The sequence below is a fragment of the Zootermopsis nevadensis genome, unplaced genomic scaffold (genome assembly GCF_977971745.1).
Source record: "Zootermopsis nevadensis isolate Lab colony 2312 unplaced genomic scaffold, Znev_1.0 Znev_ptg000017l, whole genome shotgun sequence".
Classification (NCBI taxonomy): domain Eukaryota; kingdom Metazoa; phylum Arthropoda; class Insecta; order Blattodea; family Termopsidae; genus Zootermopsis; species Zootermopsis nevadensis.
In genome coordinates this window covers 2161161-2175967 of record NW_028259149.1, presented here as the reverse complement: position 1 = coordinate 2175967, position 14807 = coordinate 2161161, and the positions used below count along the sequence as shown (strand labels likewise).

Here is a 14807-nt window from a genome sequence, read left to right as displayed (position 1 = left end):
CGATACAGCGTCTATAGAATCGAATGCATCTAACAATCGATACAGCGTCTTTCTTCCTGAAAAGTATTTCTAAATCAATGTTACAATCGATAGTGTCTTACAATCGATACATCGTCTATAGAATCGAATGCATCTAACAATCGATACAGCGTCTCGTTTCCTGAAAACTCATTACCTAATTAATGGATCGCGTTTTAAAATCCAAATACAGTAATATTCGAGATGCGTTATTTGTCGTGCCATTGATTCTTAATACGACACATTCCGGTGCAAAATTTGCTCATTGTTATACATTACTACTCATACATTATTTGGTGGTATTAATATAATTCCTAATAAATGTATATTATTATATTATTTTACTGCAGAATATTAATAAAATGTCTGTCTTGTGGTGTATGTTCTATTGTGTTTTGTCAAGTTTAACATTAACTGGATGGTTGCAAGTTTCAATTCGCTGTCGATGTGTGAAGACATCGAATCAAAATGATACCGTATATATTTCCACAATTTGTCGTTAAATATAATGCAAAATTTAGTCTTTTATTGTTGAGGTGTAATAAATAGTTGACACTTGGCATTAAAAGAGTTAAACACAAACCAAACATTGCCAACATTCTCAAAAAGTAACTACTACAAAAAAAATTCCAGGATGTAAAATATAGTTCTCATAATGTCTTTAGTTCTTATAGTCCTCAGTTCACGACCGACTGCATGAATATTAATTATTTATTTTAATCCGTCATATCACAATATTTACAATTTCTTATAATTAAGATAATAAAATATCATTGATGTTCCATATCGATTGATCGATTTACATTTTGGAACATCCTTTACACAACATGTTTCAGTTTTTATAAAACCATCTTCAGGTGTAAAAGATTTACGAACTTAAAACTCAAATATGATTCCATTTGGTGATGTTTCATGCCATTTGTTTTTCAATTTTGGGCGAGGTGTTGTCTTTTCTTAATTTTTTTTTTGTACATCTGATAAAATTTAAGAAAAGACAACACCTCGCCCAAAATTGAAAAACAAATGGCATGAAACATCACCAAATGGAATCATATTTGAGTTTTAAGTTCGTAAATCTTTTACACCTGAAGATGGTTTTATAAAAACTGAAACATGTTGTGTAAAGGATGTTCCAAAATGTAAATCGATCAATCGATATGGAACATCAATGATATTTTATTATCTTAATTATAAGAAATTGTAAATATTGTGATATGACGGATTAAAATAAATAATTATTAGAATATTCACAATATGACGCAATTACACTATCTTATGCATGAATATTATTAGGCTTTTGGTAGTCATGATAATTACTTTAAAAATGATAGCGGCCATTCGAGCAGACTGACCAGAAAACAGAATAAGCGACGTGTGATGGACTGGCTACGTGATTTTTAAGTAATCAAAAAGATGGCCTACCTTGAAAACTCTTCGAAAAAATACGGCTGAAGGAACGAAGACTGTCCTTGTGCAGTACGGAAACATCACACACTGAAACTCTCTCTCTCCGTTACTATCTTCGGCACACAGGAAACCCCAAGGGAATTTCCGTTTGCAGGAGTTGTCATTTCGCGGATAAACAGAGCAGGATGTTTCAATGTTGTTCTTAATCGGAATTAATTCAGGGGCGTTGCATTGTGTAAACACGAGGTAAGATTCCACGTGGGACAACTCATATTAATGAACCTAAAAGGATAAAATTTTCACGACGATGGATAAAATTGCATAACGCGGAGATCCATGATTAGTACTCGTCACCAAAAATTAACCATTTGAAGCTTAAAATAACCTGAATAATATTTAAGAATTCAGCCCGTACCGCATAGAAAACACTTCACTTCACCATTACAAAGATCAACTGGTTAACCCTTTGAAGCCTAAGCTCGTCTAAATAATGTTTAAGAATTCAGCCCGTACCGCATAGAAAACACTTCACCATTACAAAGATCAACTGGTTAACCCTTTGAAGCCTAAGCTCGTCTAAATAATATTTAAGAATTCAGTCCGTACCGCATAGAAAACACTTCACTTCACCATTACAAATAATTGTTAACGCTGTTTAATTAAATAATCGCTGTTTACAATAAAAATCGTACAAAACCCAAAATAATTCGTTACTGATTGTTAAAGTACGTGGTACATATATATACCACTCGGCTTTAAAAGGTTAATACGATGATCAAATACAAGATTATAAAGTTGGGGAATGTAGCACGCATGGTCCAAGTGATAACTACACATAATATTCTAGTTAGAATCCTTAAATGAAGATAACATTTAGAATATTAGGCGTAAATAAAATTATATTATTAAATTACGTCTTTTTAACGACGATTTCAGTGGCACAGATAATTTACACACGGGCCAGGGGTAGGATAATTTTAAAAAGACTGGAAGTAGCAGTGGTTGCCTAATTTAAGGTGCCGATCCTGCATTTGCCTACAGAAACTGAGAAAATCCGCGAAACACCTCAGTCATGAGTGACGTACTCCGGGTTGGGATATGAACCCGGTAATTTTGAACATAAATTAGAAAAATTGGATATTGAAGGAGTTTAGGAGGGTGTATAGTGGAATATTTTGGATTAGGTTAGGTGCTAGCGTGGTTTCTCTACACTATGGGGTCAGTGATATGATTTAATGGATACCAAATCACGTACCTTAAAATATGGCACAGGATGAAACAGAAATATTAAGGATATTCACTGGTGATAGATCGCAGAATCTCCATTTTTCAAGGTCACGTCAAAATCGTTCAACGTTGCAATAGAAAACAAGCGACTGAAGGTAGTTCAGAAATCGCAGCGTAGCGACGCTCTACAGTTGACATAGAGCAGCTCGGAAAGGCCCTACGTTGCCATGAAGTATGCGAAAATATTAATTTTCCCCGTAACTTTTCGACTGGAATCAGTAGTTGATAAAGCAACTTCGTGGTACAAGATATTCTATAACAGTTGAGAGTTGCTCAGCTTTCCAAGGAATTTTCATAATTTCATACAACCCAAAGATTCGCCACAGTGATTTATATACGAGGTGCGATCGGAAAGTTTCAAGACTGTCAATAGAGGGCGAACCGGATGTAGTACGAGCTTCTGCCGCTAGGGGGTGCGGCCTACATTCATAGTAAATCAGTGTGCCAGCCGGCATCATCCAATTAGCATTTGTTTCTTAGTTACGGGCGTTTTGGTAGTGCATTACACCGACCCTCCTGCGATTTCGGAATGGCGTGTGCATCAAATTTTGCCAAAGACTCGCCAAAACGGCTACGGAAACCTATGAAATGCTAAAGCAAGCATTTGGGGAGTCCGCAATGGGTCGTGCACAAACTTTTGTGTGGCATTCACGTTTTAAAAATGGCCGAACCTCTGTCGATGATGACGAGCGTTCTGGACGACCATCTTCGAGCACAACGCCCGAAAATGTTACGAAGATTCGGCAGGCCATTCACGAAGATCGACGTCGTACCATCAACGACTTGTGCGACATTGTTGGGATAGGCTATGGGACCTGTCAGCTGATTCTAAAGGAAGAACTCCACATGCGACTCATCATGACAACGCGCCAGCGCACACCGCCCTCAAAGTTCGGCAGTTTTTGGCCTCAAACACCATGGCCGTCATCCCGCACCCTCCTTATTCGCCGTGTGACTTCTTCCTCTTCCCAAAGATGAAAATTCAGCTAAAGGGAAGGAGATTTGAGACGATAGAAGAGATTAAGGCAGAATCGCAGATGGTGCTTGACAGGCTGACAAAGAAAGATTTCCAGGGATGCTTCCAGGCTTGGCAGCGGCGCTGGGATCGTTGTGTTCACTCCCAGGGGAACTACTTCGAGGGTGATGGATGAATTTAATACCTGAGATAAGTGTACGGGTTTTTATACGCGCAGACTTGAAACTTTCCGATCGCACCTCGTATTTATTTATTGTAGATTAATTCAGTTTACCCATAGCACGGACAAAATATTTGGAAAATATTTGCAAAATTTGCGTCAAAGACCCAGAAGGGAAAAAAACAATTTGGAAGACCTCGTTGTAGATGACAGGATCCGCGTAATACTTCTTTATACCAGGTGTGACCAAAAACTTTACCGGAATGTCCGCTAATATGTCGCGTCGATTAGCGAGTGATCGATAACTGAGTATCGACGTATTAAGACGTCTCTAAGGTTGAGTCTTGTGTGTTAATGAAGTAATTAAGGCTGTTGCCACGAAAAGGTCTCAAAATTAGTTTTCGTCCCGGCGTAAAATGAGTTGTATTTTATTGGAACAACGCTTTATCAACTAGTTTTGTGCAAAAGTGCAACATAAATTATGCTGGAAAGATTATGATAATTTCAAACTTTCACTCACAGATTTAGTCACCAATATCATCAGGATGGCCAAATCAGGAATAATGACTGCAGGGGACCACGGAAAACATGAAAAGTGCGTACAAAATTTTGACCGTAAAACCTTACGAGAAAGAAACAATTGGAAAACCCAGACACAGATGGATAATATTAAAATTGAGTTTGTGGAAACAAATCGGGGACTTGTGAACCTTGGCATTCCATAAAGACAACGAATTTATCTCCTAGTTAAGCGTCCATTAGCTTCTCAATAAGGACTCTGCTACATGTAGTTTTGTTGCAAACCAATTTTCTACAAAAATAATAAGATATTACAGATCACGCTTTGTAATGAGAATTTTTAACATTGCGAAACTTTCCTACAGCGCCTCTAATTAAATATATACAAATAAGGCATGGAATCTAGACAGATTTAAGGCTGAATGTCTCTGCTGATAAGGCAAAGACATGTGGAATTCCGTGTACATTTATACCGGCTGCATGTTTTACGGATGACACGTCGCTCAGTATAATTACATAACCGTGTTATTATGCAAGAAAAGAGAGGATCGCCGAGCAACTGATAAGGACAAGGTGCGTTGTCGTGCAAGCCACTGATCCCAAGAGCTGCATCTAAACATGAAAGGTTCCCAGGTGACGCCCGCTCATCCTTCTGGTAAGGATTTAAAGCCAAAGCTCACGTAAATATTTAAGAATTCAGCCCGTACCGCGAAGTAAACACCAAGCTTCACCATTACAAATATCAACTGGTTAACGCTGTTTAAGGAAATAATAGCTGAAGATTTCTGTCTTCTGGGTTGTTGCGCTGTGTAGTCTGGTCGATGTTTACCAACGTTTCGGAGGTCATACTGCCTCCGTCATCAGGGCGATGAGTCTGAAGATGGCTGTCTTCTGGGTTTTAGCGCCGTGTGGTCTGGTAAAAGTTTGCCGACGTTTCAGAGGTCTATGCTATCTCAGTCATCAGTGTCGGTTAATTTCTACTAGACTACACGGCGCAACAACCCAGAAGACAGAAATCTTCATACTCATCGCCCTGATGATGGAGGCAGTATGACCTCTGAAACGTTGGTAAACATCGACCAGACTACACAGCGCAACAACCCAGAAGACAGAAATCTTCATACTCATCGCCCTGATGATGGAGGCAGTATGACCTCTGAAACGTTGGTAAACATCGACCAGTCTACACAGCGCAACAACCCAGAAGACAGAAATCTTCATACTCATCGCCCTGATGACGGAGGCAGTATGACCTCTGAAACGTTGGTAAACATCGACCAGACTACACAGCGCAACAACCCAGAAGACAGAAATCTTCATACTCTGATGACGGAGGCAGTACGACCTCTGAAACGTTGGTAAACATCGACCAGACTACACAGTGCAAGAACCCAGAAGACAGAAATCTTCATACTCATCGCCCTGATGACGGAGGCAGTATGACCTCTGAAACGTTGGTAAACATCGACCAGTCTACACAGCGCAACAACCCAGAAGACAGAAATCTTCATACTCATCGCCCTGATGATGGAGGCAGTATGACCTCTGAAACGTTGGTAAACATCGACCAGTCTACACAGCGCAACAACCCAGAAGACAGAAATCTTCATACTCATCGCCCTGATGACGGAGGCAGTATGACCTCTGAAACGTTGGTAAACATCGACCAGACTACACAGCGCAACAACCCAGAAGACAGAAATCTTCATACTCTGATGACGGAGGCAGTACGACCTCTGAAACGTTGGTAAACATCGACCAGACTACACAGCGCAACAACCCAGAAGACAGAAATCTTCATACTCATCGCCCTGATGACGGAGGCAGTATGACCTCTGAAACGTTGGTAAACATCGACCAGTCTACACAGCGCAACAACCCAGAAGACAGAAATCTTCATACTCATCGCCCTGATGACGGAGGCAGTATGACCTCCGAAACGTTGGTAAACATCGACCAGACTACACAGCGCAACAACTCAGAAGACAGAAATCTTCATACTCATCGCCCTGATGATGGAGGCAGTACGACCTCTGAAACGTTGGTAAACATCGACCAGACTACACAGCGCAACAACCCAGAAGACAGAAATCTTCATACTCATCGCCCTGATGACGGAGGCAGTACGACCTCTGAAACGTTGGTAAACATCGACCAGACTACACAGTGCAAGAACCCAGAAGACAGAAATCTTCATACTCATCGCCCTGATGACGGAGGCAGTATGACCTCTGAAACGTTGGTTAACATCGACCAGTCTACACAGCGCAACAACCCAGAAGACAGAAATCTTCATACTCATCGCCCTGATGACGGAGGCAGTATGACCTTCGAAACATTGGTTAACATCGACCAGACTACACAGCGCAACAACCCAGAAGACAGAAATCTTCATACTCATCGCCCTGATGACGGAGGCAGTATGACCTTCGAAACATTGGTTAACATCGACCAGACTACACAGCGCAACAACTCAGAAGACAGAAATCTTCATACTCATCGCCCTGATGACGGAGGCAGTATGACCTCCGAAACGTTGGTAAACATCGACCAGACTACACAGCGCAACAACTCAGAAGACAGAAATCTTCATACTCATCGCCCTGATGATGGAGGCAGTACGACCTCTGAAATGTTGGTAAACATCGACCAGACTACACAGCGCAACAACCCAGAAGACAGAAATCTTCATACTCATCGCCCTGATGACGGAGGCAGTACGACCTCTGAAACGTTGGTAAACATCGACCAGACTACACAGTGCAAGAACCCAGAAGACAGAAATCTTCATACTCATCGCCCTGATGACGGAGGCAGTATGACCTCTGAAACGTTGGTAAACATCGACCAGCCTACACAGCGCAATAACCCAGAAGACAGAAATCTTCATACTCATCGCCCTGATGATGGAGGCAGTATGACCTCTGAAACGTTGGTTGACATCGACCAGCCTACACAGTGCAAGAACCCAGAAGACAGAAATCTTCATACTCATCGCCCTGATGACGGAGGCAGTATGACCTCTGAAACGTTGGTAAACATCGACCAGCCTACACAGCGCAATAACCCAGAAGACAGAAATCTTCATACTCATCGCCCTGATGACGGAGGCAGTATGACCTTCGAAACATTGGTTAACATCGACCAGACTACACAGCGCAACAACCCAGAAGACAGAAATCTTCATACTCTGATGACGGAGGCAGTACGACCTCTGAAACGTTGGTAAACATCGACCAGACTACACAGTGCAAGAACCCAGAAGACAGAAATCTTCATACTCATCGCCCTGATGACGGAGGCAGTATGACCTTCGAAACATTGGTTAACATCGACCAGACTACACAGCGCAACAACCCAGAAGACAGAAATCTTCATACTCATCGCCCTGATGACGGAGGCAGTATGACCTTCGAAACATTGGTTAACATCGACCAGACTACACAGCGCAACAACCCAGAAGACAGAAATCTTCATACTCATCGCCCTGATGACGGAGGCAGTATGACCTTCGAAACATTGGTTAACATCGACCAGACTACACAGCGCAACAACTCAGAAGACAGAAATCTTCATACTCATCGCCCTGATGACGGAGGCAGTATGACCTCCGAAACGTTGGTAAACATCGACCAGACTACACAGCGCAACAACTCAGAAGACAGAAATCTTCATACTCATCGCCCTGATGATGGAGGCAGTACGACCTCCGAAACGTTGGTAAACATCGACCAGACTACACAGCGCAAGAACCCAGAAGACAGAAATCTTCATACTCATCGCCCTGATGACGGAGGCAGTATGACCTCCGAAACGTTGGTAATAATCGACCAGACTACACAGCGCAACAACCCAGAAGACAGAAATCTTCATACTCATCGCCCTGATGACGGAGGCAGTACGACCTCTGAAACGTTGGTAAACATCGACCAGACTACACAGTGCAAGAACCCAGAAGACAGAAATCTTCATACTCATCGCCCTGATGACGGAGGCAGTATGACCTCTGAAACGTTGGTAAACATCGACCAGCCTACACAGCGCAATAACCCAGAAGACAGAAATCTTCATACTCATCGCCCTGATGACGGAGGCAGTATGACCTTCGAAACATTGGTTAACATCGACCAGACTACACAGCGCAACAACCCAGAAGACAGAAATCTTCATACTCATCGCCCTGATGACGGAGGCAGTATGACCTCCGAAACGTTGGTAAACATCGACCAGACTACACAGCGCAACAACCCAGAAGACAAATCTTCATATTCACCGCTGTGAAAACCTCAAATCATACGAAATAACAGCTGTTTGCACTCAGAAATAATTATAACCCATTAAAACAAAATGAAGAGTAGGCGATTGTTGAAGCAGATGGCAACAATGGGCTTTTAAGGATTACAATAGTTTATTCTCTCCTATAACGTGGTTTAAACCATTTTGGTCAACACCTCCTTAAAACACGTCAGTTTGTTTCGACTACTTAAAGTTTGTGAAAGATTTCAAGCAACTTATTTCCAAGTACTTACCTCAAAATGTGTTATGGATTCTGTAAATTCTTCATTGTCGATCGTTCGTTAAATCCGAAACGGGTAGAACTGCATCTGAAATAAACACAGCTCGAGTTACTACTACTAATAATAATTAAATTAAATTAAATTTTTTTATTTTAACGTGCTAAATCCACAGCTACAGGAACCAATTACAGGGCCAGCACAAGAGTAAAATATATATTAATGAACATTAAGAAACGTAGTAATTGATAAGTTATTCAATCCAATTATAATATTCAATTCCTTTATTAAGGCGTTTGCCAAAGTCACAGATACCATACGTCATTTGCAACACTGGCGCACCTAGCGGAAGGACCATGTATCATCTCTCTTCTCAATATAATATATAAGATATCTGGAAAACCAAGGTGGATGGATGGAATTTTTGGGTTTAGAAGGGGAATAGAGAGGTTAAAGCCTCCGACACAGTAAGCGAAATATATTGACGATAAAGATGATAATAATATTTTAACATACGCAGGAAAGTTGGTTTAAAGCTAGAAAAGAAACATTGGTATGAACACATCCCGAAGACAGTGGAGACAAGTCAAGATAGCGAAATAACTATTTTATGGAACCATTCAACTAATCTAAAATGAAATACTATAAATATAAATCGATTAAACACATTACCACTGATTGTATGACTGCAAGCTTTCTGTGATGTCTGAAGTATAAAGAAATGCTTCTTACAAAAATGTACCTAAATTCCGTATCAAAATTTATAAAAAAAAACAAATAAAATGTTATCAAAATGCCTACAATTTGTTGATCTTAGGCAAGGCCCTGGGTAAAATGATACACTTATTATCCTTTCGTGAACTATTATCATGTTTACCAATGCAGATTACAGAGCATGTAATTTTATCAAGACCAGCAAAGATGAGCTGAACGGAAAACGGAAATATTACACAGTAAATTCATCATTATCTTTTTATTAATAATGTTTAAACATATCGAATTACAAATGAAAATGCTCTGTGCTATTAAGTCTGTGTACTCTGATTGCATACAGATCTGCACTTCTTGGCATTATCCTCCCATCTCCTTCTTGGTCTGCCCAGTGCTCGTTTTCCAGGATTCCCTACAAAAATTCTGTGTGTACCCTTGCCTACCCTACTATGCGTGCTACATGTCCAGCCCATCGGAGCCTCCTAGATTTCACTATCCTTGCGTTCAATTCACGCTGATCCTCGTATGCGATATTCTAAATTTCCCAAATATTTCGTCCCGGTTTTCAATCACTTGTAATCTACGTTTATCCTTTAACGTAAGAGACTACGTTTCACAACCATACGAGACAACAGGTAAAATTATTTTTTTATGTTTTGGATAGCAAAAGAGATGATGACAGTTTTTTAACTGAATAAAAAAGTGATCCCCGAATGAATTCTTCTCTTAATTTCGTCATGGACCTCATTTCTACCTCTTATTTCTGTTTCCAGATATTTAAATTTTCAAACATTTTCACACGATGTTCTGCCCTTCTGGATGGTGCTGATCCCGTATTACGTCCATGTATTTCCGTGCTAGCCAATAGGAGAGCTTCTGCTTTCTTGGTTATGGAACCCATAAACAATCCCCCAGCAAATTGACATAATCAGAACAGACAAGTGCCTGTTGCAGACGATTCAATTCGATCCCTTCCTGATGACATGTCCTGGAGCAGAATTAAAAAAGCACTGGGGACAAAGCATCCCCCTGTTTTAGGCCATTGTGCACTGGGAAGGGATCCGACGAAAGGTTACCCATACGAACTCTACTAGATACCTCGTCCATACACATCTTTATTAACGTAATAAGTTTCTTTGGTATTCGAAACTCAATCAAAAAGCCACACAGTACCTCTCTTCTGAGCCACGTGTCGTCCTAAAGTCCACAAATAGTTGGTGTACTGACCCATTATATTCCCACTTTTTCTCTAATATTTGTCGAATGCATGAGATCTGATCAACAGTTGACCTATTACGGCGGAATCCACATTGACTTAATATTGGATACAATTCTGTATGACGCTGTCAAAAGAGATACCTCGGAAGTTAATGCACTCAGTTTTGTCACCTGCTTTATGGATGGGGACAACAATCGATTCTTTCCACTTCCTGTTTCTAAATCGATACTATAAGCTTGTGTATCTCTAAGTGCAATGTCCTACCACGAGCATAAATTAGTTCCGCTGGAACTGAGTCGTTGCCTGGAGATTTATAACGTTTTAATTTCCCAATGGCAATTTCAACTTCGTGAAGTCTCGCGTTCTGTATCAAGGGCTCTAACGGCAAGAAATTTGAAACTATTCTATCAGTAACACAGGCGAATTATTTTATCAAACTTAACCTAACTTAACCTAACCCAACCCAACCCAACCTAACCTAACCTAACCAAAACCAACCTAACCTAACCTAACTTAACCCAACCTAATCCAACCTAATCTAACCTAACTTAACCTAACTTAACGTAACCCAACCTAACCTAACCCAACCCAACCTAACCTAACCTAACCTAACCCAACCTAACCCAACCCAACCCAACCCAACCTAACCTAACCTAACCCAACCTAATCCAACCTAACCCAACCCAACCTAACCTAACCTAACCCAACCTAACCTAATCTAACCTAACCTAATCTAACCTAACCCAACTTAACCTAACCCAACCCAACCTAACCTAACCTAACCTAACCTAATCTAACCTAACCTAACTTAACCTAACCCAACCTAACCTAACCCAACCTAACCCAACCTAACCTAATCTAACCTAACCTAACTTAACCTAACCTAACTTAACCTAACCCAACCTAACCTAACCTAACCTAACGTGAATTTACAAAACTGGGCTTTGTGTCATTTAGGCCCTCTGGGCTACTCAGGGTGTCAGAAGTATGTTTACAAACTTCGTGTGCGTGTTCCATTTTCAAGAATAAGAAAAAATGTTCCTACCAAAATTTGGTCACAAATGTTTCATTTTCGAAATAATAGCCAAAAATAAGTGTCAAAGTGAATCCAGCTTCCAGAAAAGGATTTTAATTAAAATTTGTGCAGTACTTGTTGGCGACATGCTTATTGGTCCACGCACGCTTCCATCTCGTCTAAGAGGATTCTTAAGAAGACACTTGCCACGTCTCCTTGAAGATGTACCACTGAATACAAGAAGACAAATGTGGTTTATGCACGACAGAACTCCAGCACAGTTCTCCCATCGCATCAGAGATCATCTCAATAAACAGTAGCTTCAGCGATGGATTGGGCGTGTTGGCCCAGTGGCATGGCCACCGAGGTCACCGGACCCCATTAGACTTTTATTTGTGGGGTCATTTGAAGCTCGTGGTTTATGCAACGCCCATAAACAATGAATACGACCTATCGGAACGCGTGCAGAATGCATACCAGACGATTCGAGGAAACCCTGGTGTTTACGTCGTGCTCGGGCATGTGTAGAGAATGGAGGAGCAACCTTTGAGCATCTGCTACAAAGAAACATCCCTGTCCTTATACTTGCCTTTAAAGGCATTCATTGAGACTTATTTTTGGCTATTATTTTGAAAAATAAGCTTTTGAGGCCACATGTTCATAAAAACATTTTTTCCTATTTTTGATCGAGGAATACACACACAGTTTGGAAGCATACTTTTGACTCACCCTGTATATGTATAAACACATCGATAACAAGGTTAATATTCCGAATTATAATTTGTACACATATTTTGGGACACCTTATACGCGTATCTCTTTCCGGATCTAGACTCTATCTGCATACCCTTACTCCTAATTATATTAATATCAGATAACTACGGTTGAACCACATCGTAATATAACTTAAGGAGCGAACTAAAAGATATATAAATTAAGCTAAGGAAATGTATGGAAACTTACGAGCTCTATCGGTATTAAAATATATGAACAATTTCCTTTCGATCAGAGTTCATCTGACAGCAAACAGAACTCTGAAACACTTTTTCGTGATTTATTTCATGTGGCGTACCCCTTGAACTCCTTTACACAATTTACGACCTGATTACACTTCCGTAATGCCAGACGTTAAAATAGTTTTGTCCAAGTCAACATCTGCGCTTACATAACTACGTAACATAACAATCGATATTTGAATATTCCGAATGTGATGGCATTTGACTGTTTCTTGTAAATGCTAAATATATTTTCCTGTGCATGACAGTTACGACACAATAAGATGTCAGCCTTCAGGGGCAGGAAAGACGAAAGTTATTCTTGTTTTCATAACGATACATTAAAATGAAATGAACTTTAACACAGATTAGCCCTGCTTTGAATTCATCGACCTTTTTCTCAGTCCCGCGAGTAATCGAACTGAAACCTGGAAACTGACAACGAGTGACATCTATACAGCGTCTAATCCAAGTTGTTCGCATGAATTGCCGCTAGATAGCACAAGCGTCCAGCGCAACACTACAGCGTTCTCTTAATGACATACAAGATATTTTACGTACAACCCAAGGGGAGCTATTTCAGAAATATAATGGCGCACAGAAATTGCGTTTGTTTCTTATTGCCAACTATGAAACAATAATATTTCCCAAAACATTTTAATTACGGTAATAAACAGCCGAGTGTGTAGGGTGTCTCCCCTCATCTGGGGTTTGTAAATGTATTCAAAGAAATTAATCTTATCGAATTGCTCGTTTTTCCCATTCCGAAGCACTGCTTTACACGTTATAGAATCTGCCTACACAGGGACTACACATTTCCTTCTGTTCGCTCTTGTTTGCTTTGATTGGTACATGGGCGCTTGAAGAGCGTTGGTGGGAGAGTGAGAAAGCTTAATTTCTGTCGCCTGACACAAATCGTTAGGGCGTTATTCCTTCGGGAGGTTCCTTCGGTGCACAACATTGCTGCTAGAGAAATTACGTATTGTAAAGTGAGATCAAAAGTCTTGACATGGGATTTGCTCTCCTTGCTAAAAACAGCACACGGTTTTTTTAAGACTATGACGTTACATGTGAAAAAGCTTGACACAAGAGTTAAAGATAGCGGCTCTCAACAAGCGGACCGTCGGTAAGTTTAGTGTGGCCCGCGTATTTTTTATAATATTCCGTCACTCTGTATATGATGAAAAATACTGACCTCATATCAGAAAACACGTACTGGATTTTTTTTCAAAGCGTCAGTTACTGGCTTTCGTGAAGATTCTCGTAACAAACATTGGTTTCTCCCTTAAGCAACATTAATCAACTCATTCTAGTATTGATATGTACTGTCCTGTCTTTGAAGTGAGAACTGAACTGAACTGAACTGAACTGAACGTAGGCTTCAGAAGGTTAATGCAGTGTGGGTGGGGCTATGAGAGCGTTGTTAAGCATCGCTGTCAGCAACTGCAGAGCACAAGGGAGAACATGAAATCAAGAACTAGGATCCATCTCACTGCTAAACAGTTATAAGGATGATACTCCCATGAAGTCAAGCCAAGCCAAGCAACCTATTAGCAGAAACGTAATGTACGAAGACTATAAATTTCGAAAGACGAGAATTTTATATTAAATTTCGCATGACGAGAATTTTATATTAAATTTCGCATGACGAGAATTTTATATTAAATTTCGAAAGACGAGAATTTTATATTAAATTTCGCATGACGACAATTTTATATTAAATTTCGAAAGACGAGAATTTTATATTAAATTTCGAAAGACGAGAATTTTATATTAAATTTCGCATGACGAAAATTTTTATATTAAATTTCGCATGACGAGAATTTTATATTAAATTTCGAAAGACGAGAATTTTATATTAAATTTCGCATGACGAGAATTTTATATTAAATTTCGCATGACGAGAATTTTATATTAAATTTCGAAAGACGAGAATTTTATATTAAATTTCGAAAGACGAGAATTTTATATTAAATTTCGCATGAC

The 14807-nt window shown here is 40.1% G+C and overlaps 1 protein-coding gene across 2 annotated transcripts in view; it reads right to left on the bottom strand.

Moving 5' to 3' along the window:
- The window catches only part of LOC110834257 (disheveled-associated activator of morphogenesis-like protein), a 199053-nt gene that overhangs the window by 112331 nt on the left and 71915 nt on the right, over positions 1 to 14807 (bottom strand). Inside the window, exon 2 of one of the 2 annotated variants that reach the window (XM_087350060.1) lies at positions 8897 to 8971. Coding sequence is in view for 1 of the 2 variants with exons in the window: in XM_022073212.2 (XP_021928904.1) it covers positions 1441 to 1506 (66 nt within the window). In the remaining variant the exon portion in view is untranslated. Of the gene's footprint in view, positions 1 to 1440; positions 1518 to 8896; positions 8972 to 14807 lie in introns of those variants that run through there. The other variant, XM_022073212.2, reaches the window with a different exon arrangement.